Source organism: Dreissena polymorpha, chromosome 12 (genome assembly GCF_020536995.1).
Source record: "Dreissena polymorpha isolate Duluth1 chromosome 12, UMN_Dpol_1.0, whole genome shotgun sequence".
Taxonomy (NCBI): domain Eukaryota; kingdom Metazoa; phylum Mollusca; class Bivalvia; order Myida; family Dreissenidae; genus Dreissena; species Dreissena polymorpha.
The window spans coordinates 42,841,049-42,867,145 of NC_068366.1; the positions used below are offsets into that span (position 1 = coordinate 42,841,049).

Consider the following 26,097-nt stretch of genomic DNA (forward strand, 5'->3'; position numbering starts at 1 on the left):
CTTTATAACTTGATATTTGTGGTAAATTAATGAATCTCTGTAGTAGAATTTACAAAAGAAAATCTCTAAATGTGGCTGTGTATCGAGCAAAATATGTAAATTTTTCTATGACGTCACGTGTACAAAGTTCAAACTGCGCCGTGTAAAGTCATATGTAAACCCTGTTAACGCCTGGCACAATACATGACGGTGAGTGTTTTGTGAATATTATTTAGCTGATAAAATTCGCTAGGAAAGGCTGTGGGCTAGCCTATGAGAACAGTAAATGCTCAATATTTGATGTAAATTTCTTATGTATATACTGGAAAATTGCAGACTTGATATGTGCCATTTTAAGTGGCATTTTCGGACGATATGAATGGCCTATTGCACTCCATTAGGCGCCTTTGCGTTATTATGAAAACAGCTTACAGAACGGCAATGTATTTCCCGGGGATTGAATGCATCATTAGAATACGCCCATCTTGATTACACAAACATATGACCTTCGCTTGAAATATTTTTCAACGTATGATGACGTTCCCATTTAGATTAATTTGCACAAAAGAAGGTCGACGATTATTAAATAGGTCAAGACATGAAAATCGTAAATGTTTAAATACACTGTAAACAACTCTTTCATGAACCAATTAAAATTCAATTAAGTATGTTCGTGAATTATATGAACTATTACAATGCAAATATATTAGTGTCATCACATGTCGTACACTAGTCACTAATTTGCTTTAAAAATAGGTATATTCAAGTTCAACCATTTAAAAATTAAATGAATGTTAAAGCCTATCACTCATAATGCATAATGGAAGTCTATGTTTTTCTGATGTAAAATGTGTTCTTACATGTAATTAAAATAAGACAGTTAATGTGTAAACTTGTCTACTAGTACTACAGCTACTACAAACCCTCTCAAAGCTCACTCTGTGTTATCAACATTTCAAGCTTACTGAAAAAACAAATAATGTGCTAGTTTAGTCATAAACTTCTTAGGAAGCAAAATCACAATACTAAGAAGTTACATTTAAATACTTATAGTCAGTGACTTTCTTATGTTCAAATATTAGCAAAAATTGTGTTATTTAAATTTATTATTTTGATTCACACCTTTGTTGAATTAATTTCCATTTATTTAGTCCATCAAATTAAAATGTAGCCTATGTTAAGAATGATTTTGAAGAATGGTTTTATGATATCTTTTTATGGTTGATCCTCCACAAATCAAATCTAAGTAGGTGTCATGAAATAGACTTAATTAATTTGCCATTTCGGTTTGAGAGACTGATATAAAAAAATAGTTTATTTATTTCGGTTTGAGAGACTGATATGAAAAAATAGTTTATTTAAACAGCGTTTTTCCTCACCACTTTGGGACTGGTACCGGTCCAATTGGGACAATTAGCCTCTTTTTCCATCTAAATTGGGACATTTATTAATTTTAGCTAAGTACTTAACAATTTATGTACAAATCATATTATATTAACTAAAACAAAGAAATTTTTAAACAACTGCTGTATTTAATTCATTTACTAGCAAAATATAATAGTTGTACAGGATAATTTCTCTAGGTTAAATGGTCTTGACACTGATCTGAGCCTTACTTGAATGTTGAGGCACAGTCGAAAGTATCGACATCACTGTTATAAATGTGAATTGGGAATTCATAATGTGAATTTTTATTTTACATTTGGGAAAAATGGTTGAATTGGGAATGGTGCCGTTTTAGGGTTCCAAATTTATATAGAGGAAAAATGCTTTATAGCTATTATAATATATTTTTTAATGGATCTGTGGCCCATACTGTTTGTGTATGTTACAGTAGCCTAAATACTTGTTGGTAAAATGACAATTTTCGAATTGTAAAGAATTGTAAAAACATTAATATTTATGAATTGTTAAGAGAAGCAACAAAACATGAATGTTGTAAAAATATATAAGTTATGTAATGGTTTCAACTTTGTATCATAATATTGTATCATTAACACTGATTAAAATTGGACATTCAAGTAAGGACTAGTGAAATATTTGTTTCAATAATTAAATAAAACAAAAAATATTATGAATGAATTGAATCGCAATGAAGACAAGTATTTTTTAAAAGTTACGAAATTGCTTATATATTTTAATAGTGGGGAAAAAATATAAAAATGGCGAAAATGGGTGGCGAAAGGTTTTTTTAACCCAGGGAGAGCCCTTATTACTGACTGTTTACATCTGAGATAAGTCTGTGTTTAGTGATAAATGTACTATTGTATTAATTTAAATGCTATGAGTTTTTTTCTAGACACATTGTTGTTCTAATTACTGTCACCCTTGACATCATTTTTTGAAGTGCTGTACATGTATATGATGGCATTTAAATACAGTAACTGTATAAGAAAATAGGTAATTGTTCATAATTTGATAATAATTGTGTTAGATTTTGCCAAACTTGTTAACTATGTTGTTTTGAGTTTTTTATGTCCCCCACCACTATAGTGGGGGACATTGTTTTTGCCCTGTCTGTTGGTTTGTTTGTTTGTGCAAGCTTTAACATTTGCCATAACTTTTGCAATATTGAAGATAGCAACTTCATATTTGACACATTTTGAGTGGTGAAAGGTCAAGGTCATCCTTCAAAGTCAAAGGTCAAATATATGGGTCAAAATTGCTCATTTAATGTACACTTTTGCAATATTGAAGATAGCAACTTGATATTTGGCATGCATGTGTATCTCATGGAGCTGCACATTTTGAGCGGTGAATATTTGGCAAGCATGTGTATCCCATGGAGCTGCACATTTTGAGTGGTGAAAGGTCAAGGTCATCCTTCAAGGTCAAAGGTCAAATATATGGGTCAAAATCGCTCATTTAATGTACACTTTTGCAATATTGAAGATAGCAACTTGATATTTGACATGCTTGTGTATCTCATGGAGCTGCACATTTTGAGAGGTGAAAGGTCAAGGTCATCCTTCAAGGTCAAAGGTCAAATATATGGGGACATAGTGTTTAACAAACACATCACTTGTTAAATTACGGATTTGGTAAGTTAACCAGTGTATTCAAGTGACTCATTGTTTTCATTTAAACATGTCTACCAATAAGTAAAAAAATAATGCATGTTGTTTTATTTTGTTTTATTTAAGGTATGCCATTATTTGAAACAAATTCAATGTGCAATGATAACTCACACACTCTGCTCTTGTGGACATGGATAATGGAGACTCACTACTGGAGGATTTAGAGTAAGATGAGTATTGCTTTATGAAAAAATTAAGCTGTGCTCTGTGAAAAGGTGGTTTAATGCTTGTGCATTAAGTGTTGTCCCATATTAGCCTGTGCAGTCCGCCCAGGCTAATCAGGGACGACACTTTCCGCCTAAACTTGATTTTTGCTAAGAAGAGACTTTCTTTAAACGCTTTAATAGAAAATAAAAAAGCGGAAAGTGTCGTCCCTGATAAGCCTGTGCCGACTGCACAGGCTTTTATGGGATGTCACTTAACGTACAAGCATTAAACCCCCTTTTCACAGAGCACGGTTCAATTACATTAATTTTTAGCTTGGTGTTTTCGGAGAAAACCTGAGGTATTGTCATAGCCAGCTCGTCATGTCGTCCGACATCCGCCCTCCGCGTCGTGCTAAAACCTTTACATTCTGTTAAGGTTTTAAACATGGGCTCTTAAATCAAAATGCTTCCACCTACAACTTTGAAACTTCATATGTAGATGCACCTTGATGAGTTCTACACACCACACCCATTTTTGGGTCAATAGGTCAAAGGTCAAGGTCACTGTGATGCTTAGAAAAAAAATGACAAACTTTCATTTATTCAAAACTGCAGCCGTAGCCAAGCGTGGCACCCGTTATGCGATGCTCTTGTTTAAACAATTGTATTGGGCCATACTTTTACATGTATGCAATACAGCATTAGATGACAGTGTGTTATTTCACCAACACCAGTTGCCTCTTACTGATTAAATTTGTGGTGCTGTATTGATTAACATTGAATTGGGTAACATAATATTACAATTTGTATATTTATTACATGTAATCAAATTCAATAAATGGGTCATCAGTATATTATTCATTAGAAATTCAGAAATACTATATGGTTCAGTTTTTGTAACATTATTATGCCCCCCTTCGAAGAGAGGGGGTATATTGCTTTGCTCATGTCGGTCGGTCGGTCCGTCCACCAGGTGGTTGTCAGACGATAACTCAAGAACGCTTGGGCCTAGGATCATGAAACTTCATAGGTACATTGATCAAGACTCGCAGATAACCCCTATTGATTTTGAGGTCACTAGGTCCAGGGCCCTCAATCTATCAAATCTGCCGCCGAATTTCGGCGGCAGTCCCCCACCTGAAAAGTATACTTTTTTCCCCTTTTGGGGGGAAAAATTCTCCCTAAAAAAAAAAAAAAAAAAAAATTTTTTTTTTTTTAATAGAAAGATGTGTCTCATGATAATTATATCTCAATTCTATTTCAATTTAATAGTTTCAAACATACTAAATTATGAAAAATGCAATGAATATAGTGCAGACATGTACAAATGAAATAATGAGAGAGTAAGTAAAAAATTCCTCCAAAAAGGGAAATGCCGCGAAAATTCCCCGTCCTAAGGGCTGCGGACCCCTTCCCCCAAAGTAGTGTGAGGACCCTGAGGTCAAAGGTCAAGGTCACGGTGACCAGAAATAGTAAAATGGTTTTTGAATGATAACTCAAGAACGCATACGCCTAGGATCATGAAACTTCATGGGTAGATTGATCGTGACTTGCAGATGACCCCTATTGATTTTGAGGTCACTAGGTCAAAGGTCAAGGTCATGGTGACCCGAAATAGTAAAATGGTTTCCGGATGATAACTCAAGAACGCTTTTGCCTAGGATCATGAAACTTCATGGGTAGATTGATCATGACTTGCAGATGACCCCTATTGATTTTGAGGTCACTAGGTCAAAGGTCAAGGTCACGGTGACCCGAAATAGTAAAATGGTTTTCGGATAACTCAAGAACGCTTTTGCCTAGGATCATGAAACTTCATAGGTAGATTGATCATGACTTGCAGATGACCGCTATTGATTTTGAGGTCACAAGGTCAAGGTCACGGTGAACCGAAATAGTAAAATGATTTTCGGATGATAACTCAAGAACGCTTATGCCTAGGATCATGACACTTCATAGGTACATTGATCGTGACCCGCAGATGACCCCTATTGATTTTCAGGTCACTAGGTCAAAGGTCAAGGTCACAGTGACAAAAATCGTATTCACACAATGGCAACCACTACAACGGACAGTCCATATGGGGGGCATGCATGTTTTACAAACAGCCCCTGTTTTAATAGTTTCTTTTGAAATAAGGGCTGTTAATTGTACATTTTGATGTTGTTGTTTTTTTAAGAAAAAAAATGAATAATTGAATAAAAACTGTGTAATTTTCAGCCAATCTGATCTGTTTGGAAACCACAGTGAAGGAAATGGGGTAAGAATTGTTCGTTAAATACACTTTGTTGAAATTAAAAAAAGCACGAGGTCATCTATGTATTAACCAATATTATTTATGATGTATGTATGAATAAACATTAAAGATCATAGTGTTGCAATAATATTTTTGTACTTGATGATTATTAAAAGGAAAGAAATATTTTGCAATATATATTTGTTTATAAATTGTGTACTGTTAAGTACAGAGTATAACATATTTTCAGTCTCTTTTCAACTGGGCTGATGAATTCCTTGGTGACGATCATGATCCTTCAAACCTTGCCCTGGATGCGGGTAACCTAGCAACCAATGTAAACTCGACCTATCACCTCACCTCCCAGAACTATGCAGTCACGTCCACAAATCCCCTTCAGTTACAAAGCCTATCCTCTCAGCATCTCCCCACCCAGGCAAATGCCGGAATCACAGTTCTCCAACAAGGTTTTGTGTCGTCTTCCCAGTCTGATGGGTAAGAACATTTATCATTATAACAGGCTACAAAAAATCATTTATTTTAAGGCACAAGCTCCATTTACAAAGGCTGTTCTGCTTAAGCTGATTTTTATGCCCCCGGATGGAAAGATCGGGTATATTGTTTTTGGCCTGTCTGTCTGTCATTCTGTCCCAAAACTTTGACCTTGGTCATAACTTTTGCAATATTGAAGATGGCAACTTTATATTTGGCATGCATGTGTATTTCATGGAGCTGCACATGTTGAGTGGTGAAAGTTCGACTCAAGATCATCCTTCAAGGTCAAAGGTCAAATATATGGAGGGGGGGGGGGGCATTGTGTTTCACAAACACAGCTCTTGTTAATTTGTGTATTTAGTGCTTTTCCCAGCAAGGCAAAGGGGCATGGCGCATCCTCAATATTTCAGTCCAGGGGTCATTGACTCCTGGTTTTAAAATCTATTGAAATTCCTGGAGATAGAGAATGTTGTCTTAGGTATCATGCGAAATGACCTTTAATGTTGGCCAATATGGGTTATTGAATATCCCAGTACAAAAGCAAGAATGTGATGCACAATGAAGGGAAACAATCTGGACCAAACTGGATTTATGAATGTTGGATTATCCAGAAAATTGAAGTGGGTGAAAATAAAAGGGGTCCACGGCCGATTCGCGATATATTAGACATCGCAATATAACGGACTGCGATAAATGGAGTTGCAGTGTAGTGCTATAAATGTTTTATGTGATAAAACAACATTTGAAATGCATCTTTAAACCTTTTTTAGCTCATCTATTTTTTGAAAAAAAATTATGAGCTATTGTCATCACCTTGGCGTCGGCGTTGGCGTTGGCGTTGGCGTCGGCGTCCGGTTAAGTTTTGCGTTTAGGTCCACTTTTCTCAGAAAGTATCAATGCTATTGCATTCAAACTTGGTACACTTACTTACTATCATGAGGGGACTAGGCAGGCAAAGTTAGATAACTCTGGCGTGCATTTTGACAGAATTATGTGCCCTTTTTGTACTTAAAAAATTGCAAATTTTGGTTAAGTTTTGCGTTTAGTTCCACTTTTCTCAGTAAGTATCAATGCTATTGCATTCAAACTTGGTACACTTACTTACTATCATGAGGGGACTGGGCAGGCAAAGTTAGATAACTCTGGCATGCATTTTGACAGAATTATGTGCCCTTTTTATACTTAGAAAATTGACAATTTTGGTTAAGTTTTGTGTTTAGGTCCATTTTATTCCTTAAGCATCAAAGCTATTGCTTTCATACTTGCAACACTTACTAACTATCATAAGGGGACTGTGCAGGCAAAGTAATGTAACTCTGACTGGCATTTTGACAGAATTATGTGCCCTTTTTATACTTAGAAAATTGAAAATTTGATTAAGTTTTGTGTTTAGGTCCACTTTATTCCTACAGTATCAAAGCTATTGCTTTCATACTTGCAAGATTTATGAACTATCATAAGGGGACGGTGCAGGCAAAGTTATGTAACTCTGACTGGCATTTGGACGGAATTATGGGCCCTTTATACTTAGAAAATTGAAAATTTGGTTAAGATTTATGTTTTGGTCACTTTACCCCTAAAGTATCATAGATATTGCTTTCATACTTGGAACACTCACAAACTATCATAAGGGTACAGTAAAAGGACAAGTTGCATAACTCTGGTTGTCATTGTTACGGAATTATGGCCCTTTTTTGACTTAGTAACTTTTAATATATGGTTAAATTTTGTGTTTCGATCCACTCGAAGTATCAAGGCTATTGCTTTCAAACTTCAAATACTTACATGCTATCATGAGGTTACTGTACCTGGCAACTTGAATTTTACTTTGACCTTTGAATGACCTTGACTCTCAAGGTCAAATTATTAAATTTTGCTAAAATTGCCATAACTTCTTTATTTATGATTAGATTTGATTGATACTTTGATGAAACTACTCTTACCTGACATACCACAATAGACTTCACCCAAACCATCCCCCGTGCCCTCCCCCCCCCTCCCCCCCCCTCCCCCCCCCCCCCTAATTTTTTTTTTTTTTTTTTTTTTTTTATAAGATCATCTCACAAATGACCACCACACCCTCACACTATACCCCCACCCCACCCCCCCCACCCCCCCCCCCAAATTTTTTTTTTGATTTTTTTTTTTTTTTTTTTTTTTTTTTTTTAAGATCATCTCACAAATTATCACCACACCCTCACACTATACCCCCCCCCCCCCCCCGATTTTTTTTTTTTTTTTTTTTTTTTTTTTCGCTTTTTTGGAAGATAATGTAATAAATGTCCACAACCCCACACTATACACCCCTCTTCACTCCACTCCTCCCTCCTTTGTGATTGAAAATGAGAGTCCCTTCACCTTTAAAAAGAAAATAGATGAGCGGTCTGCACCCGCAAGGCGGTGCTCTTGTTTATATAAAACATCATTCAACTACCTTCAGTCATCGTCACAGTATTCAAATTTACTCCCAAAGTTGTTCAGAATGATAACATTTCACGATTATTTTTTTTAAACGAGTAACGTGTAAAATTAATTTCATTATTTTTTCATGAAACAATAATTTCTTTTCACAAAAAAATAATTATTTGTCATTTTTGGCAAAAAAAATATTCCAATATCATAATATCTATATTAAGAATTGTATGATTTTTATCCAGGTTTTTTTTATGAAATAGAAAATACTGATTATTATATTGGGGGTTGACAGGCTATCAAAAAGATGGTTACTGGTTGTTAACTTTTGTTTGTATTTACAGAACTCAATACAAATTTGAATACAGCAAGCTTGCATTTAGACATAGCTTGGGCACCAAAGTTGTGTGTCAGGTCAAGGCTTAAAATAGACAAACATAAAAAATATTGATGTTGAACTTGACCACCCATTTCTGAAACTCTATTCTAGAAATGAATCCACCCAATTCTGAAACTATTCTAGAAATTAATTCAGCATTAATGAGGCTTATCAGTTATTACATACAAAGCAGGTTAAGGGTTAAATATATTAATTAAACTAAGTTAAATACATCAATTACACAATAACATTTACCTGTGTTTGTTTATGTTTGTCCTGACTGCCAAATATGAGTTGTTGCAGATTAACTGTGATGGGCATATTGTAATGAGAGGTATTAAACAAGTGAAGAGTTTAAACTCATCAAGCCCTGAAATGAAACCACTTCTCTGTTAAATCACCTCATGTCTCACTTATTTTAGCTGTTTTTGTTACGAAATAATATATGTATATAATATCTAAATTACAATACAACATTGCAATATATGCATTGAACATATTCACAACGCAGTCAGTTAAAATGCAGGTTTGTGCCTTATATTGGAGTTACAGTCTATGTTTATTGACCTCAGGTAAAAACTGGACATTCAAGTTAGGGCTAACGTAATATAGGTTTAAACAATAAATCACAGAATAAATGCTATTTATCGCATTCAAGACTTTAGTTTAAGAATATAAAAAAAGGCTAATTTCTATTTATAAGTGGCATAAACAATTTTAAAATGGAGAAAAAATGGCAATGGGATATTTTAGCCCAGCAAGAACCCTGAAATGATACATTATTTGAAAAATTTAAATCCAGACTTAACGCTTTACACTTAGATCTAAGGGAGATACAGATAAAAGATATGTAATGGAAATTACTTAAGAGGTTTTCCTGAAAACTTTTACTTCTGCAATGGATACATTGCCTTTTTATTGGTTTATTTCTTTAATAGTCTTTTTCGGAATAAAAAAATGCGTATCTGGCAATAATAAAAAAAAATATCACCTGGCTGAGATTTAATCTCTTAGCTGATCAGGCGATAGGTTAATTTTGAAGACTGCAGGGATGGGATTGCATTTTTGGGCAGTAAGGTCAAGTGCAAGGTCACATATACAATGAATAGAAAAAAACAATTTTGTAAATAACTTCAGTTTGGAAGGCCGACACATTTTGCACTTGTATTGAGTTTGCTTATATGTGTATGCAAAGCTAGATTAGGGGTTCATTTGGGGCCAGTCAGTTAAGGGCCATGATCCTTGTTATGAAAAGTATAAAAAAAATGGTTACTTAGATTAAGTCTGGGTGGAGATATTTTGTGCTGAAATTGTGCGTGTATGTATCCTACATGTAAACCTAGCTTTGAATTACTTGTGGGTTCTGTTGGGTCAGGTTCAATGTAATTGTTTCTTAAAAAAAAATTCTTTCAATAGATTTAATGTTGGGATTGTTCTTACATTTTGTATGTTTGTAACTTACATCCAGCTTGCAAATGCATTTGGGACTAGTTGGATCAAGGTCAAGGTTACTGTTAGTTAAAATAGAAAAAAAGGTTTAGTGGAGAACTAGCTTGTGAATGCACAATTATTTAAATTAACATATTTATTCTTGATTGTTCAAAACCTTATATTGTGCCGTTAGCATTTTTATGTCCCCCACTATAGTAGTGGGGGACATATTGTTTTTGCCCTGTCTGTTGGTTGGTCTGTTGGTTGGTTGGTTTGCGCCAACTTTAACATTTTGCAATAACTTTTTCTGTATTGAAGATAGCAACTTCATATTTGGCATGCATGTGAATCTCATGAAGCTGCACATTTTGAGTGGTGAAAGGTCAAGGTCATCCTTCAAGGTCAGAGGTCAAATATATGTGGCCAAAATCGCTCATTTTATGAATACTTTTGCAATATTGAAGATAGCAACTTGATATTTGGCATGAATTTGTATCTCATGGAGCTGCACATTTTGAGTGGTGAAAGGTCAAGGTCATCCTTCAAGGTCAGAGGTCAAATATATGTGGCCCAAATTGCTTATTTTATAAATACTTTTGCAATATTGAAGATAGCAACTTGATATTTGGCATGCATGTGTATCTCATGGAGCTGCACATTTTGAGCGGTGAAAGGTCAAGGTCAAGGTCATCCTTCAAGGTCAGAGGTCAAATATATGTGGCCCAAATCGCTTATTTTATGAATACTTTTGCAATATTGAAGATAGCAACTTGATATTTGGCATGCATGTGTATCTCATGGAGCTGCACATTTTGAGTCGTGAAAGGTCAAGGTCATCCTTCAAGGTCAAATATAAGGGTCAAAATTGCGCATGTAATGTCACTTCTGCAATATTGAAGCTAGCAATTTTATATTTGAAATGCATGTGTATCTCAAGGAGCTGCACATTTTGAGTGGTGAAGGGTCAAGGTCAAGGTCATCCTACAAGGTCAAACGTCATATAGGGGGACATTGTGTTTCACAAACACATCTTGTTCTTGTCTAAGTTCTTTGGTGCAAATGAATAGATTAAATATTAATTGTATGAAATGTATATCCGTAATATTGCAACTATAGTTTTGTATTATACTTTTACATGGACAGCTCAAGTTCCCAGATGCTTAGTCAAGATGGTCAACATGTGCTACTGAAGACTGCTTCAGGACAGCAAATCCAGGTGACCCGACAGATGCACCTGCAGCTGCAGCAACAACTACTGCAGCAGCAACAACAGCAGCAGTTGCAGCAACAACAGCAGCAACAGCAGTCAAGTGGTTTCAGTAACCAACAACCTGTAACTCTCCTTGGCCGATCTGTGACTCCCAACTCTGGCATGGCACTTTCCTTTACAAATACTCAGTCTATTTCACAAACATTGTCCCAGCTGACGAGCACAAGCCCTGCACCAAATATGAGCGTACTCCAGCTACCAGCAAGCATGCAGCAGCATCAGAATCAGATGCAGGGCCCACAGCAAATACAGTTTTCAAATGGCACCATTCTGCAGTTGCCCTTTGCAGGGGCCCAAAGTGGGCTTATTCAAGGTCAGACAGTCCTTGGAAACCAGCAGAGCACAATGGTGAATGCACAGAATGCTGTGATACAGAATCCTAATATTGTGAATGTCAACATGGGTACGCAACAAATGCTTCAGACACAACAAAGGAGTAATTTTCAGCTGGCAAATTTTCAAACTGCACCCCAGCCACCATTTAATATACAAGGTTTGTTGTTTAATAACTCTGAATGTGTATGTAAATCTTGCTAGTTTTTCGGCTTTATATATCTTTTTCAAACACTGAGTTATAGTATTTGCCTAATATTACTACTACTAGCACAATGTCCGCACATTTCTGCTCATTCATTGTCTGTACATTAATAGCCTAGGTTTCCACACTGTTTGCGCAATGTTCCCAGATTACGGCACATAATGATTTGTTTATATTCACACTTTAGGAACACTGATCCGTACCGCTGAAGGGAAGAACATATTAATCCCGAGTCAGAACCTTGCTCAGCCAATCAACATCCAGGGTCTGTCTCTTGCCACGCCCTTACAGATTCAGCAGCCATCTCAGAACACTATCTCCAGCGTGCTGTTGTCACAGCCACAGCCCTCTGGACTTACAATGGATAACAGGGCAAATCAAGGTCAGTGCTAAACGATGTAATCAGGATTACTGGGATTAAGCTCATTGCCTCCTTTTCGATATCAAATATTTGTTTATGTCACTGTTCTGGTTGCTATGGCAACAAATAAAAAATAAAAAAATTTTTTTTACTTACAATGGTGGAGTTTCACCAGTAGGGACCATATTGCTTGGCAATCTCTTGTTTGTGTGTGAATTTGTTTGGGACTTTCTTGTAATTTATGGGATTTTAGGATTAATGTGCACAACAAATCATCATTTCAAGATGATGTGTCTGAGTGTCTCATTCAACCATCAAGTTGTATGATTAAGGTGAAGTTCACATTGGACACTTGGAAGTTTTTGCTTATCCCTTATATGTTAATAGTGAAAGTGTATGTTTGTGTTCAGTTTTTAACTTTGTCTTGCATTATGGGATTTAAATATTGATTGTCAAAAATAATCATCTTTTGAAGAAGACATATCGTTGCGATAACCTTGTTGCTTGCTGTCATGTGAAGCAACCTTGTCATTTTTATCTCGACTATTATATATGAATATATATAGTGGAGCTGTCCTACTCACCCCGGCGTCAGCGTTTCCGTGAGTGTTAGCGTGCAAATGTTAAAGTTTTCGTACTACCCCAATTATTTTCATTGTCCCTTGACATATTGCTTTCATATTTTGCATACTTGTTTACCAACATGACCCCAACCTATAAACAAGAGCAGACAACTCAATCAAGCATTTTTAGCTCATCTATTTTTTGAAATAAAATTATAAGCTATTGTCATCACCTTGGCGTCGGCGTCTGGTTAAGTTTTGTGTTTAGGTACACAAAAAGAAAACCTAGACAAGCTAACACCAAAATGGCTTCTTTGCCTGTAGATTTACGCGATATTCCGGATGATTTTATGGACTTGTTTAACACCATATTACACTTGTAAAGGGGTTGATGCCATTTAGTTATTCTGCAAATGCAAAAAATATACAATTAAAGAGAACATCAGCTGTTTATAACGGGTAAATCGGTACATTAAACACGCTCTCAAACGCTTGCGCGCTTACCAAAATCGAACCCGTTATTATGTGTAATGGTGGTATTTGCAATAAATTAACACTTCACCGGTATTTACCCATGTTATTAACAAAATAATTACCGAAACATTCCCCCCTACCCATGTATTTGACACGAAATAGCGCTTTACAACTGGGAATTCGGTGAAGTTTTACGCGCTTTCTGACGCCGGGTGGGTACCTCAATCCCACATGTTATTGCGTATAAAAGTGATATTAATCATATTAAACATATTGCTTATTGGACATTTATCAATCACTATAATTTAAAGCGCAAAAACAACACAGTAAGTTTGGACATTGTCTGATATAAAATTAGCGTTGTAAGAAATGGAATACGGTCAGGCTATTATAAATTAATAAGGCTACCAATATCAGACGCTCGCGCAGGTACCGACTTCCCCGAAGTTACCGCATTTATTGATTAACTAATATCAGTAATAATAACTCTTTTACAATAGCATTTATCGATACTTCTTTATTAAAATAATAACAAAATGGTTTTCACTTGTTTGTGACACACAGAACGGGGATTTCGTAAAGTTACACAAATTGGGTACCAAAATTCTCAATTATTTTACATGCACACGTGACATAATACATACTTAATAATGCTTAGTTATTGCTTATATGACATTTCAAGTTTGTGAAATAAATTAATGTTCTATAAAGGGCATCTCGGTAATTCTTGAAGCTTCCACTCGCTCTTGTCAAGACTGCATTGCCGCGTTGGAAATGGTATAAATTTAATTCATCTAACTTATCTTTCTGGATACCAAATGTCAGAGTTGCATTAACCCTTTTTACAACGTTTTTGCCATATTTCATGTCCGTTTTTTAATTTGAACAAAATAAACGAAACTCGTTTAAAAAATGAAATCTAGGCAATTGAGCTCCTAGTGTGGATTAAAAGCGTTTATTGGTGACACCACATGAGTGCAAATGTGTAGATACAGTTAATAAGATAATATATCACATGTCACCTTCAAATAACATGTATGATGTCAATTAAGTGCATTACTATCAGAGTAATAAAACACAGCATGAATTAGGCTTCATGCTGGGTTTTATTTCTCTTTAAATAATGCAGATGAACCTCGCTTCCAGGTGTTTTTTTGGGTTGTGGGGGAAGGGGCCTTTAGCCCTAATGTGGGGGAAATTTTACGCGGTAATTTCCACTTTGGGGAAAAATTGTGTGCGTGGGAATTTTTGCGGCGTTCCCCTTTTTTGGGGATTTGTTTACTTACTCTCTCATTATTACAATACATTTGTACATGTTTGCACTATATTCATTGTTTTTTCATAATTTATAACATTTGGCAATATTAAATTGAAATAGAATTGAGATATTATAATCATGAGACACATCTTTCTATTAAAAAAAAAAAAAAAAAAATTTTTTTTTTTTAGGGGGAATTTTTGGTTCTGAAAGGGGAAAAAACCAGCCTAGTTTGGTGGGGGAAGACGCCGATATTCGGCGTCTGTTATATAAGGTAAAAAAACCTGCTCGCTTCTGACCTAGTAACTGATATAACTATTTTTTGAAAAGTGAAATATTATGTGATAATCAGATCGATAACAAACTATTTAAATCTGCTAGTATATCCGATAAAAATATATTATAATTGTCTTTGACAGTGTTGACGTTCAGTTGTTGGTGGTGACGACGGCATGTATTTATACATCTCTTACACTTCTCAAGATCTCTTTTCGGCTTTGGAAACGATATAAATTAAATGTCACCAACTAATCTTTCAGGATATCGATTGTCCGAGTAACATAATCCCCATTGACACCGTTAAACCATTTTTAATCGTTTTTTTAAAGAGGAAAACAAAAGAAACTCGTTGGAATAAAAGTGAACCTAAACATGTAGCTTGTCTAGAAAATGGCGGACAGGTCGTTGCTAACGAGTGCGCTCGATTAATCGATCGCTGATTGGTGGATCAAATCTAGTGGGCGGAGCGAATATAGATAAGGCGTCATGTCAATTGCATTCAAACTTGGTACACTTACTTACTATCATGATGGGACTGGGCAGGCAAAGTTAGATAACTCTGGCTTGCATTTCGACAGAATTATGTGCCCTTTTTATACTTAGAAAATTGAAAATTTTGGTTAAGTTTTGTGTTTAGGTCCATTTTATTCCTTAAGTATCAAAGCTATTGCTTTCATACTTGCAACACTTACTAACTATCATAAGGGGACTGTGCAGGCAAAGTTATGTAACTCTGACTGGCATTTTGACAGAATTATGTTCCCTTTTTATACTTAGAAAATTGAAAATTTGGTTAAGTTTTGTGTTTAGGTCCACTTTTTTCCTAAAGTATCAAAGCCATTGCTTTCATTCTTGCAACACTTACTAACTATCGTAAGGGGACTGTGCAGGCAAAGTTATGTAACTCTGACTGGCATTTTGACGGAATCACGTGCCCTTTTTATACTTAGAAAATTAAAAATTTGGTTAAGTTTTATGTTTAGGTCCACTTTTTTCCTAAAGTATCAAAGCCATTGCATTCATACTTGCAACACTTTCTAACTATCGTAAGGGGACTGTGCAGGCAAAGTTATGTAACTCTGACTGGCATTTTGACAGAATTATGTTCCCTTTTTATACTTAGAAAATTGAAAATTTGGTTAAGTTTTGTGTTTAGGTCCACTTTTTTCCTAAAGTATCAAAGCCATTGCTTTCATTCTTGCAACACTTACTAACTATCGTAAGGGGACTGTGCAGGCAAAGTTATGTAACTCTGACTGGCATTTTGACGGAATCATGTGCCCTTTTTATACTTAGAAAATTAAAAATTTGGTTAAGTTTTATGTTTAGGTCCACTTTTTTCCTAAAGTATCAAAGCCATTGCATTCATACTTGCAACACTTTCTAACTATCGTAAGGGGACTGTGCAGGCAAAGTTATGTAACTCTGACTGGCATTTCGACAGAATTATGTGCCCTTTTTATACTTAGAAAATTGAAAATTTGGTTAAGTTTTGTGTTTAGGTCCACTTTTTTCCTAAAGTATCAAAGCCATTGCTTTCATACTTGCAACACTTACTAACTATCGTAAGGGGACTGTGCAGGCAAAGTTATGTAACTCTGACTGGCATTTGGACGGAATTATGGGCCCTTTATACTTGAAAATTTGGTTAAGTTTTGTGTTTTGGTCCACTTTACCCCTAAAGTATCATAGATATTGTTTTCATACAATGTACTACGAACACTCGCAAACTATCATAAGGGGACAGTAAAGGACAAGTTGCATAACTCTGGTTGTCTTTACCGAATTATGGCCCTTTTTTGACTTAGTAACTTTGAATATATGGTTACATTTTGTGTTTAGATTCACTTTACTTCTAAAGTATCAAGGCTATTGCTTTTAAACTTTAAATACTTTCATGCTATCATGAGGGTACTGTACCTGGCAAGTTGAATTTTACCTTGACCTTTGAATGACCTTGACTCTCAAGGTCAAATTATTAAATTTTGCTAAAATTGCCATGACTTCTTTATTTATGATTAGATTTGATTGATACTTTGGCAAAACAACTCTTACCTGACATACCACAATTAACCCCGTCCAAACCATCCCCCCACCCCCCCCCAATCCCTCTTCAGTCCCATCCATCAATAAGTGACCACATCACCCTCACACTATACCCCCCCCCCCCCCCAAAAAAAAAAAATTTATGCCCCCGGTAGGGTGGCATATAGCAGTTGAACTGTCCGTCAGTATGTCAGTCAGTCTGTCTGTCAGTCCGAAAAAAACTTTAACATTGCCCATAACTTTTTCACTTTTTAAGACAAGCAACTTGATATTTGGCATGCATGTGTATCTCATGGAGCTGCACATTTTGAGTGGTGAAAGGTCAAGGTCATCCTTCAAGGTCAAATGTCAAATTTATGGTGTCTGTCCGTCCGAAAACTTTAACATTTGCCATTACTTTTTCAATATTGAAGATACCAACTTGATATTTGGCATGCATGTGTTTCTCATGGAGCTGAACATTTTGAGTTGTGAAAGGTGAAGGTCATCCTTCAAGGTCAAATGTCAAATATATGGCATCTGTCCGTCTGAAAACTTTAACATTGGCCATAACTTTTTTATTATTGAAGATAGCAACTTGATATTTGGCATGCATGTGTATCTCATGAAGCTGCACATTTTGAGTGGTGGAAGTTCAAGGTCAAGGTCATCCTTCAAGGTAAAAAAAAAAATAATCAAAGCGGCGTTCTCATGAAGCTGCACATTTTGAGTGGTGGAAGTTGAAGGTCATCCTTCAAGGTCAAAGGTCAAAAAACAAATAAAAAAATTCAAAGCAGCATTATAATGAAGCTGCACATTTTGAGTTGTGGAAGTTCAAAGTCAAGGTCATTCTTCAAGGTCAAGGTCATCCTTCAAGGTCAAAGGTCAAAAAGAATATTCAAAGCGGCGTTTTCATGAAGCTGCACATTTTGAGTGGTGTAGGTTCAAGGTCAAGGTCATCCTTCAAGGTCAAGGTAATCCTTCAAGGTCAAAGGTCAAACAAAATATAAATAAATTTACAAAGCGGCTACATCATGAAGCTGCACATTTTGAGTGTGGAAGTTCAAGGTCAAGGTCATCCTTCAAGGTCAAAAATAAATATATAAAAAATACAAAGCGGCGTTTTCATGAAGCTGCACATTTTGAGTGGTGGAAGGTCAAGGTCATCCTTCAAGGTCAAAGGTCAAAAAATAATTTAAGCGGCGGTCTCATGAAGCTGCACATTTTGAGTGGTGGAAGGTCAAGGTCATCCTTCAAGGTCAAAGGTAAAAAAAAATAATTTCAAAGCGGCGTTATCATGAAGCTGCACATTTTGAGTGGTGGAAGTTCAAGGTCATCCTTCAAGGTCAAGGTCATCCTTCAAGGTCATAGGTAAAAAAAAAAATATTTCAAAGCGGCCTTCTCATAAAGCTGCACATTTTGAGTGGTGGAAATTCAAGGTCAAGGTCATCCTTCAAGGTCAAAGGTAAAAAAATTAAATCATAATAATTTAAAAGCGGTGCAATAGGGGGCATTGTGTTTCTGACAAACACATCTCTTGTTTTTTTCAAACATGGTTAAAAAACGCAAATATTTATTTTTATTATTTTATTTTTGAAATACCGTCCAACCATCCCACCCAAGAATCCCCCCCCCCCCATTTTTATGCCCCTCTTCAAAGAGGAGGGGGTATATTGCTTTGCTCATGTCGGTCTGTCGGTCGGTCTGTCCGTCCGTCCACCAGGTGGTTGTCAGACGATAACTCGAGAACCCGTGGGCCTAGGATCATGAAACTTCATAGGTACATTGATCATGACTTGCAGATGACCCCTATTGATTTTGAGGTCACTAGGTCAAAGGTCAAGGTCACGATGACCAGAAATAGTAAAATGGTTTTTGAATGATAACTCAAGAACGCATACGCCTAGGATCATGAAACTTCATGGGTAGATTGATCATGACTCGCAGATGACCCCTATTGATTTTGAGGTCACTAGGTCAAAGGTCAAGGTCACGGTGATCCGAAATAGTAAAATGGTTTCCGGATAATAACTCAAGAACGCATACGCCTAGGATCATGAAACTTCATGGGTACATTGATCATGACTCGCAGATGACCCCTATTGATTTTGAGGTCACTAGGTCAAAGGTCAAGGTCACAGTGTACCGAAATAGTAAAATGGTTTTCGGATGATAACTCAAGAACGTTTACGCCTAGGATCATGAAACTTCATAGGTAGATTGATCATGACTTGCAGATGACCCCTATTGATTTTAAGGTCACAAGGTCAAAGGTCAAGGTCACGGTCACCCGAAATAGTAAAATGATTTTCGGATGATAACTCAAGAACGCTTTTGCCTAGGATCATGACACTTCATAGGTACATTAATCGTGACCCGCAGATGACCCCTATTGATTTTCAGGTCACTAGGTCAAAGGTCAAGGTCACAGTGACAAAAATCGTATTCACACAATGGCTGCCACTACAACGGAAAGCCCGTATGGGGGGCATGCATGTTTTACAAACAGCCCTTGTTTTTTTTTGTTTTTTTGCATTTTTGGAAGATAATGTAATAAATGACCACACCCCTACACTATACACCCCTCTCCACTCGACCCCTCCATCCTTTGTGATTGAAATTGAGATAGGTCCCTACACCTTTAAAAAGAAAAATAGATGAGCAGTCTGCACCTGCAAGGCGGTGCTCTTGTTTCATAATTATGGCCCCTTTTCCACTTAGAATATGCAGCAAATGTTAAAGTTTGCGTTCTACCCCGAATATTTTCAATGTCCCTTGACATATTGCTTTCATATTTTGCATACTTGTTTACCATCATGACCCCAACCTACAAACAAGAGCAGACAACTGTATCAAGCATTTTGACAGAATGAGTGCCCCTTTTTATACTTAGAATATGCATATTATTGATAAATCTATTTTAAAGTTTGCGTACTACCCCAAATATTTCCTGTGTCCCTTGACATATTGCTTTCATATTTTGCTTACGTGTTTACCAACATGACCCCCAACCTATAAACAAGAGCAGACAACAGTATCAAGCATTTTGACAGAATTACGGCCCCTTTTATACTTAGATAATTGAACATTTTGCTTATATTGCCATAACTTCTTTATTTATGATCAGATTTTATTAATACTTTGACAAAACAACACTTACCTGAATACCACAATGGATTCCACCCAAACAACTCCACACCTCAACCCAGAATCCCTGCACCTCCCCCCCCCCCCCCCAATTTATTTTTTATTTTTGAAAGATCATCTCATAAATGACCACACACCACATTATACCCCCCCCCCCCCCCCCCCCCCCCCCGTTATACTGTCAAGCACTCGAATAGTCGTGTGCGCTGTCCTCTGACATCTCTTGTTTTAGGATCAGGTCACAGTGTGCACATAACGTTTGTTTTTGTATGTTGTAAGGGTTAAATGTCAGGCCTTTTTCTGCCTATCTCATGGGTCCAAATGTGCATATTTTTTCCCAATTCTCAAAAAAAAATCCAAATTTAATTATTATTATTAATTTTTTTTTTTTTTTTTAGAAAGTTAGAAAGAAGTGTCTTATGACTTATGATTATTAGACTATATATCTCAATTTTATTTTTTAAACAACCTACAAAATATATAATCATAATTTATATGATTTTTATCCAAAATGACTGGAAAACTCCCTTCCCAAATAATGCTTTTGTCGATGAAAATTCTTCCCAATTTGGAAAAATCCCAATTTTGCTAGGTACTTTTTCCCAAAATAGACAGAAAAAGGCCTGAATGTAGTGTATTTAAATGTTTCCGTTTAAAGTTATATTTCTTATAGTGCATGGGCAAAAATGTTCATTATTACATTACAATATGTTTTATGCAGGCCTTTTTCAGACCGTTTTGGGGAAAAGGATGTGGGTTAAGTTATGAAAATAACCATAAATTGAAAAATCTTATTGCTAAATAGGATATATGAATGTAATACCAGAAATTATTTTAATTTCACTCCTTAGTTTGACAAAATACATAACACAGGAATGTAGGGCTGTCACGATTCACCGGTATATCGGTATATTGCGGTGCATGTCGTGAAAAAAATCGCACCGCGGTACGGCGTTGCCGCACCGGTTTTTTAAATATTATTATATTAGCCTAGATATAAATACATTACATTATTATTTTGATATAGATATCGTTTTGAAAAATGTAGAAGCGATTCAAAAGGGCTAAATAAATAATCCGTTAATATCCAGGTCAAGCAAGCGCTTCCACTTGTAGATGTTTAACTTTCACGTTTAAAATACGGCGATGTATGGGTCCATACCTTTTTTGGAATTAGGGACAGATTTCCTTTGCAAATAAGTTCATAATTATCCAAAAGATGTTTATTCTATTTCTTATTTTCTTTCTTTAGTATATCGATCGTTTAAAGCATGGCACATCCGAATCATGTTATCTTAAGATTCTGAATAAGTCGAGGAAGAGTCAGAACGCTACAGATTTTCAATACTGGGCCCGCTGACTCCGCATTTTAAACATGCCTTTGAAGCGTTCGATTTACACAGATCGTAGTCACAGTAATTGTAAACAACATGGCGGACATTTTAGAAAAAAGACGCGAACAATAACAATAACAATGACTACTTCTATCAAGTTTATTATGCCCCCCTTCGAAGAAGAGGGGGTATATTGCTTTGCTCATGTCGGTCGGTCGGTCCGTCCACCAGGTGGTTTTCGGATGATAACTCAAGAACGCTTGGGGCTAGGATCATGAAACTTCATAGGTACATTGATCATGACTCGCAGATGAACCCTATTGATTTTGAGGTCACTAGGTCAAAGGTCAAGGTCACGGTGACCCGAAATAGTAAAATGGTTTTTGAATGATAACTCAAGAACGCATACGCCTAGGATCATGAAACTTTATGGGTAGATTGATCATGACTCGCAGATGACCCCTATTGATTTTGAGATCATTATGTCAAAGGTCAAGGTCACGGTGACCCGAAATAGTAAAATGGTTTCCGGATGATAACTCAAGAATGCATACGCCTAGGATCATGAAACTTCATGGGTAGATTGATCATGACTCGCAGATGACCCCTATTGATTTTGAGGTCACTAGGTCAAAGGTCAAGGTGACCCGAAATAGTAAAATGGTTTTCGGATGATAACTCAAGAACGCATATGCCTAGGATCATGAAACTTCACAGGTAGATTGATCATGACTCGCAGATGACAACTAGTGATTTAGAGGTCACAAGGTCAAGGTCACGGTGACCCGAAATAGAAAAAATGATTTTCGGTTGATAACCTCAAGAACGCTTTTGCCTAGGATCATGACACTTCATATGTACATTGATTGTGACTCACAGATGACCCCTATTGATTTTCAGGTCACTAGGTCAAAGGTCAAGGTCACAGTGACAAAAAAACGTATTCACACAATGGCTGCCACTACAACGGACAGCCCATATGGGGGGCATGCATGTTTTACAAACAGCCCTTGTTACAGTTTCTTTTACAGTTTCTAGTCATACTATGATACCAGTGTTTTCTGATTATTGAGTTTAATAAAGTTTGTAAAACTTGTTTTTCTGCTGTTTTCTTCACAGATACATGTTCTGTGAAATATCGCGGTACGTACCGCGATACAGTGTTGCCGTACCACGATATACCGCGGTACGCTCAGGGCGTATTGTGACAGCCCTACAGGAATGCAAACCTGAGTTGATTGTCAGAATAAATTCATAAATATAATTATTTTCCAGTGTACATGTATGTCTAGAAGATTAACATCAAATATGACCATTGTGGTATCTACATGATTTATCTTAAATGAAACGTTGATACCTACACCATAGAAGTCCTGAAAACATGTGAATACTCAAATACAATACTTGACCTCTTCATGTTGAAATCCTTTATTTGACACATATGTACAAACAGTTTATCCATAATGATGTCAAATTTGATCATATTAATAGACAAACACAACTTTTATGTATTGTGAATAGTGCTGCAACAATATGCCAAAAACCGTTTTGCAATATATTGTCAGTTCAAAAACCTGTATTGCAATATATTGCAATATATTGCTAACTTGTACCAGAATTATAACTCGCCAGCTAATCACAAAAAACAACTTAATTACATGAACTTAACCTTTGTATTGTATTTTTAGGTTCTAGTAATATCCTATTGACAAGCCTTTTTTACAAAATGCTTTATAAATCGGCGTTCGTTTTGTCTGCCATTGTGTGAACTATTATAAAAGCCGCCAAGAAGAATAATAACCCTAAAGAGAATTGTGGATGTTTAAAAACCGGTCATGTAACTTCTCAGAATGCTGTTACTTAAAAAAAAAAAGATCATTATTACTTCTGTTTATAAAAACATCAATTTACATTTGTATGATGTTATTTTATTTTATTTTTTTCGTATTTCCAAAAGCTTCATCTTAAATTTAACAGTATGACATGCAAAAGCGGATCTTGCGGACTCCCATTTAACAACGCTACTTCGTACTTTTTAGAATGCTATTTTTACGTAACAATTTATTTTTACTAAACACCGATTTGTTTTGTTTTCCTTGATATCATTATTTCGGATGGCTTTTCTGGACGAAATGTGGATGAATTGTTGTAGAATTTTCGTACCGGTATGATGACAATTGTATCACAATACAATATGCGGCTTGCGTAATGCAATATATACCGATATACCGGTATATTGTTGCAGTACTAATTGTGAATCCATATTATTGCTAAGCAACAATCGTGCTCGCCCCTTGCAAACATTATTGTCAGCAGTAAAGAGTGTTATTTTTTCATCCAAAATCTGGTCTGGTAATCGGACCCGTTCCCAATAGAAAAAAGTATTTAGTTTTTATACGCCCGTATAAAATACGGGACGTATTATGTGAAACCCCTTGGCGGGCGGGCGGGCGGCGGGCGGAAGGCATCACTTTGTCCGGACTCTAATTCAAATTGTATTCATCCGATCTTCACCAAACTTGGTCAGCAGTTGCATCTAGTTGATATCTAGGCCAAGTTCGAATATGGGTCATGCCGGGTCAAAAACTAGGTCATAGGGTCAATAAGTGCATTTTCAAAGGGGCCACTTTGTCCGGACTCTATTTCAAATTGTATTCATCCGATCTTCACCAAACTTGGTCAGCAGTTGCATCTAGTTGATATATAGGCCAAGTTCGAATATGGGTCATGCCGGGTCAAAAACTAGGTCATAGGGTCAATTAGTGCATTTTCAACGGCGCCACTTTGTCCGGACTCTAATTCAAATTGTATTCATCCGATCTTCACCAAACTTGGTCAGTAGTTGCATCTAGTTGATATCTAGGTCAAGTCCGAATATGGGTCATGCTGGGTCAAAAACTAGGTCAAAGGGTCAATTAGTGCATTTTACTTTGTCCGGACTCTAATTCAAATTGTATAAATCTTATCTTCACCAAACTTGGTCAGTAGTTGCATCTAGTTGATATCTAGGCCAAGTTCGAATATGGGTCATGCCAGGTAAAAAACTAGGTCATAGGGTCAATTAGTCCATTTTCAACAGCGCCACTTTGTCCGGACTCTTATTCAAATTGTATTCATCCGATCTTTACCAAACTTGGTCAGTAGTTGCATCTAGTTGATATCTAGGTCAAGTTCGAATCTGGGTCATGTCGGGTCAAGAACTAGGTCATAGGGTCAATTAGTGCATTTTCAACGGCGCCACTTTGTCCGGACTCTAATTCAAATTGTATTCATCCGAAACTTTTAAACAACTTTTTATCCTGCGTCAAAGTGGTATGGGGGTATAAGTCACATTCAGTGACAAAGCTCTAGTTCAAGTTGAATTCACCAAACTTGGTCAGAGGTAGTATATAGATTATATATCAGTCAGGTCTGATTGGAGACATGCAACCGATTAACACATGCAATATTTTTATGCAATATTTTTATCCAGTTTTATTTTGCGATATTTTCATCGGGTTTATTTTTTTCGCGATTTTTTTTTGCTTATTTCCAAAACAAATACATCAATCATCAGTGTATCATCTCCAATGGCACACGAATCGGGCGTATATTGCTCCGTCATGCGGCGCTCTTGTTACAAATGGGAGTTATAAATCCCAAATGGAAGGTTTCCAAAATAAAATATATTTTTAGCTCTACTGGCCATAGGCCAGAAGAGCGTATGGGATGGCATGGTGTTCATCTGTCTGTCTGTGGGTGTGTGTGTTAGACTTTCTCTTGTTTATCCGATAAAGTCCACATTTTTCATCTGATTCTTTTCAAACTTGTTCAGTGTGTTGATATTAATTAGGACTCGAACCCTATTGAAAATGGGTTACATCAGAGTAATAAGTCCAGAATTATCTCCCCTTGAATTTAAGAAAAAAATGAAAATCTTTAACATTTTGCCATAACTTAAGCAATATTGAAGATAGCAACTTCATATTTGGCATGCATGTGTATCTCATGGAGCTGCACATGCTGAGTGGTGAAAGGTCAAGGGCAAGGTCATCCTTCAAGGTCAAAAGTCAAAAAATGAAAATCTTTAACATTTTGCCATAACTTGCAATATTAAAGATAGCAACTTCATATTTGGCATGCATGTGTATCTCATGGAGCTGCACATTTTGAGTGGTGAAAGGTCAAGGGCAAGGTCATCCTTCAAGGTCAAAGGTAAAAAAAAATCAAAGCGGCGCAGAAGGGGACATAGTGTTTCCGACAAACACATTTCTGGTTTGTTAACATATAAAGTTCTATCCTTTTGAAACTTCAACGGATGTTTTATATCATCAAGGGCCAGAACCCCATTGAGAGTGAAGAAAATTTGTCCAACTTATTGTTGACAAGGAGCCATTTGAAGTTTAAATTTTAAGTTTCTTCTTGTTTATGCGATGAATTTCCCATTTTGGGTCTGTTTGTTTAAAACTTACTCAGATTGTTCATACTATCGAGGGCTTGAGCCCTATTGATTCCAGCCAGTAGAGCGATTCAGGCCCTCATGGGCTTCTTGTTTTTAGATCTCAATGTTTTGTTCATCTCCCATCCATATAGGTTTAACCTTTGTAAATATAATACTGCAAACACTTCCATTCTAAATTTTGAAGTAATTTTTAGCAAAACAACAACAACACTTCCCAATTTTAGTAAAAACGCCGCAAATGTTCCCAATCCA

At 36.3% G+C, this 26,097-nt stretch overlaps 1 protein-coding gene across 14 annotated transcripts in view; it reads left to right on the forward strand.

Moving 5' to 3' along the window:
- Window positions 1–52: 52 nt before the first annotated feature.
- The window catches only part of LOC127853230 (BRD4-interacting chromatin-remodeling complex-associated protein-like), an 81,188-nt gene continuing 55,143 nt past the window's right edge, over window positions 53–26,097 (forward strand). For 6 of the 14 annotated variants that reach the window (XM_052387536.1, XM_052387535.1, XM_052387534.1 and 3 more), the window contains exons 1-6: window positions 55–189; window positions 3,123–3,221; window positions 5,423–5,462; window positions 5,689–5,933; window positions 11,299–11,918; window positions 12,151–12,345. In XM_052387536.1, the coding sequence (XP_052243496.1) occupies window positions 3,187–3,221; window positions 5,423–5,462; window positions 5,689–5,933; window positions 11,299–11,918; window positions 12,151–12,345 (1,135 nt within the window). In that variant the 5' untranslated portion in view covers window positions 55–189; window positions 3,123–3,186. Of the gene's footprint in view, window positions 190–216; window positions 282–3,122; window positions 3,222–5,422; window positions 5,463–5,688; window positions 5,934–11,298; window positions 11,919–12,150; window positions 12,346–26,097 lie in introns of those variants that run through there. The other 8 variants (XR_008036535.1, XR_008036534.1, XR_008036533.1 and 5 more) reach the window with 5 other exon arrangements.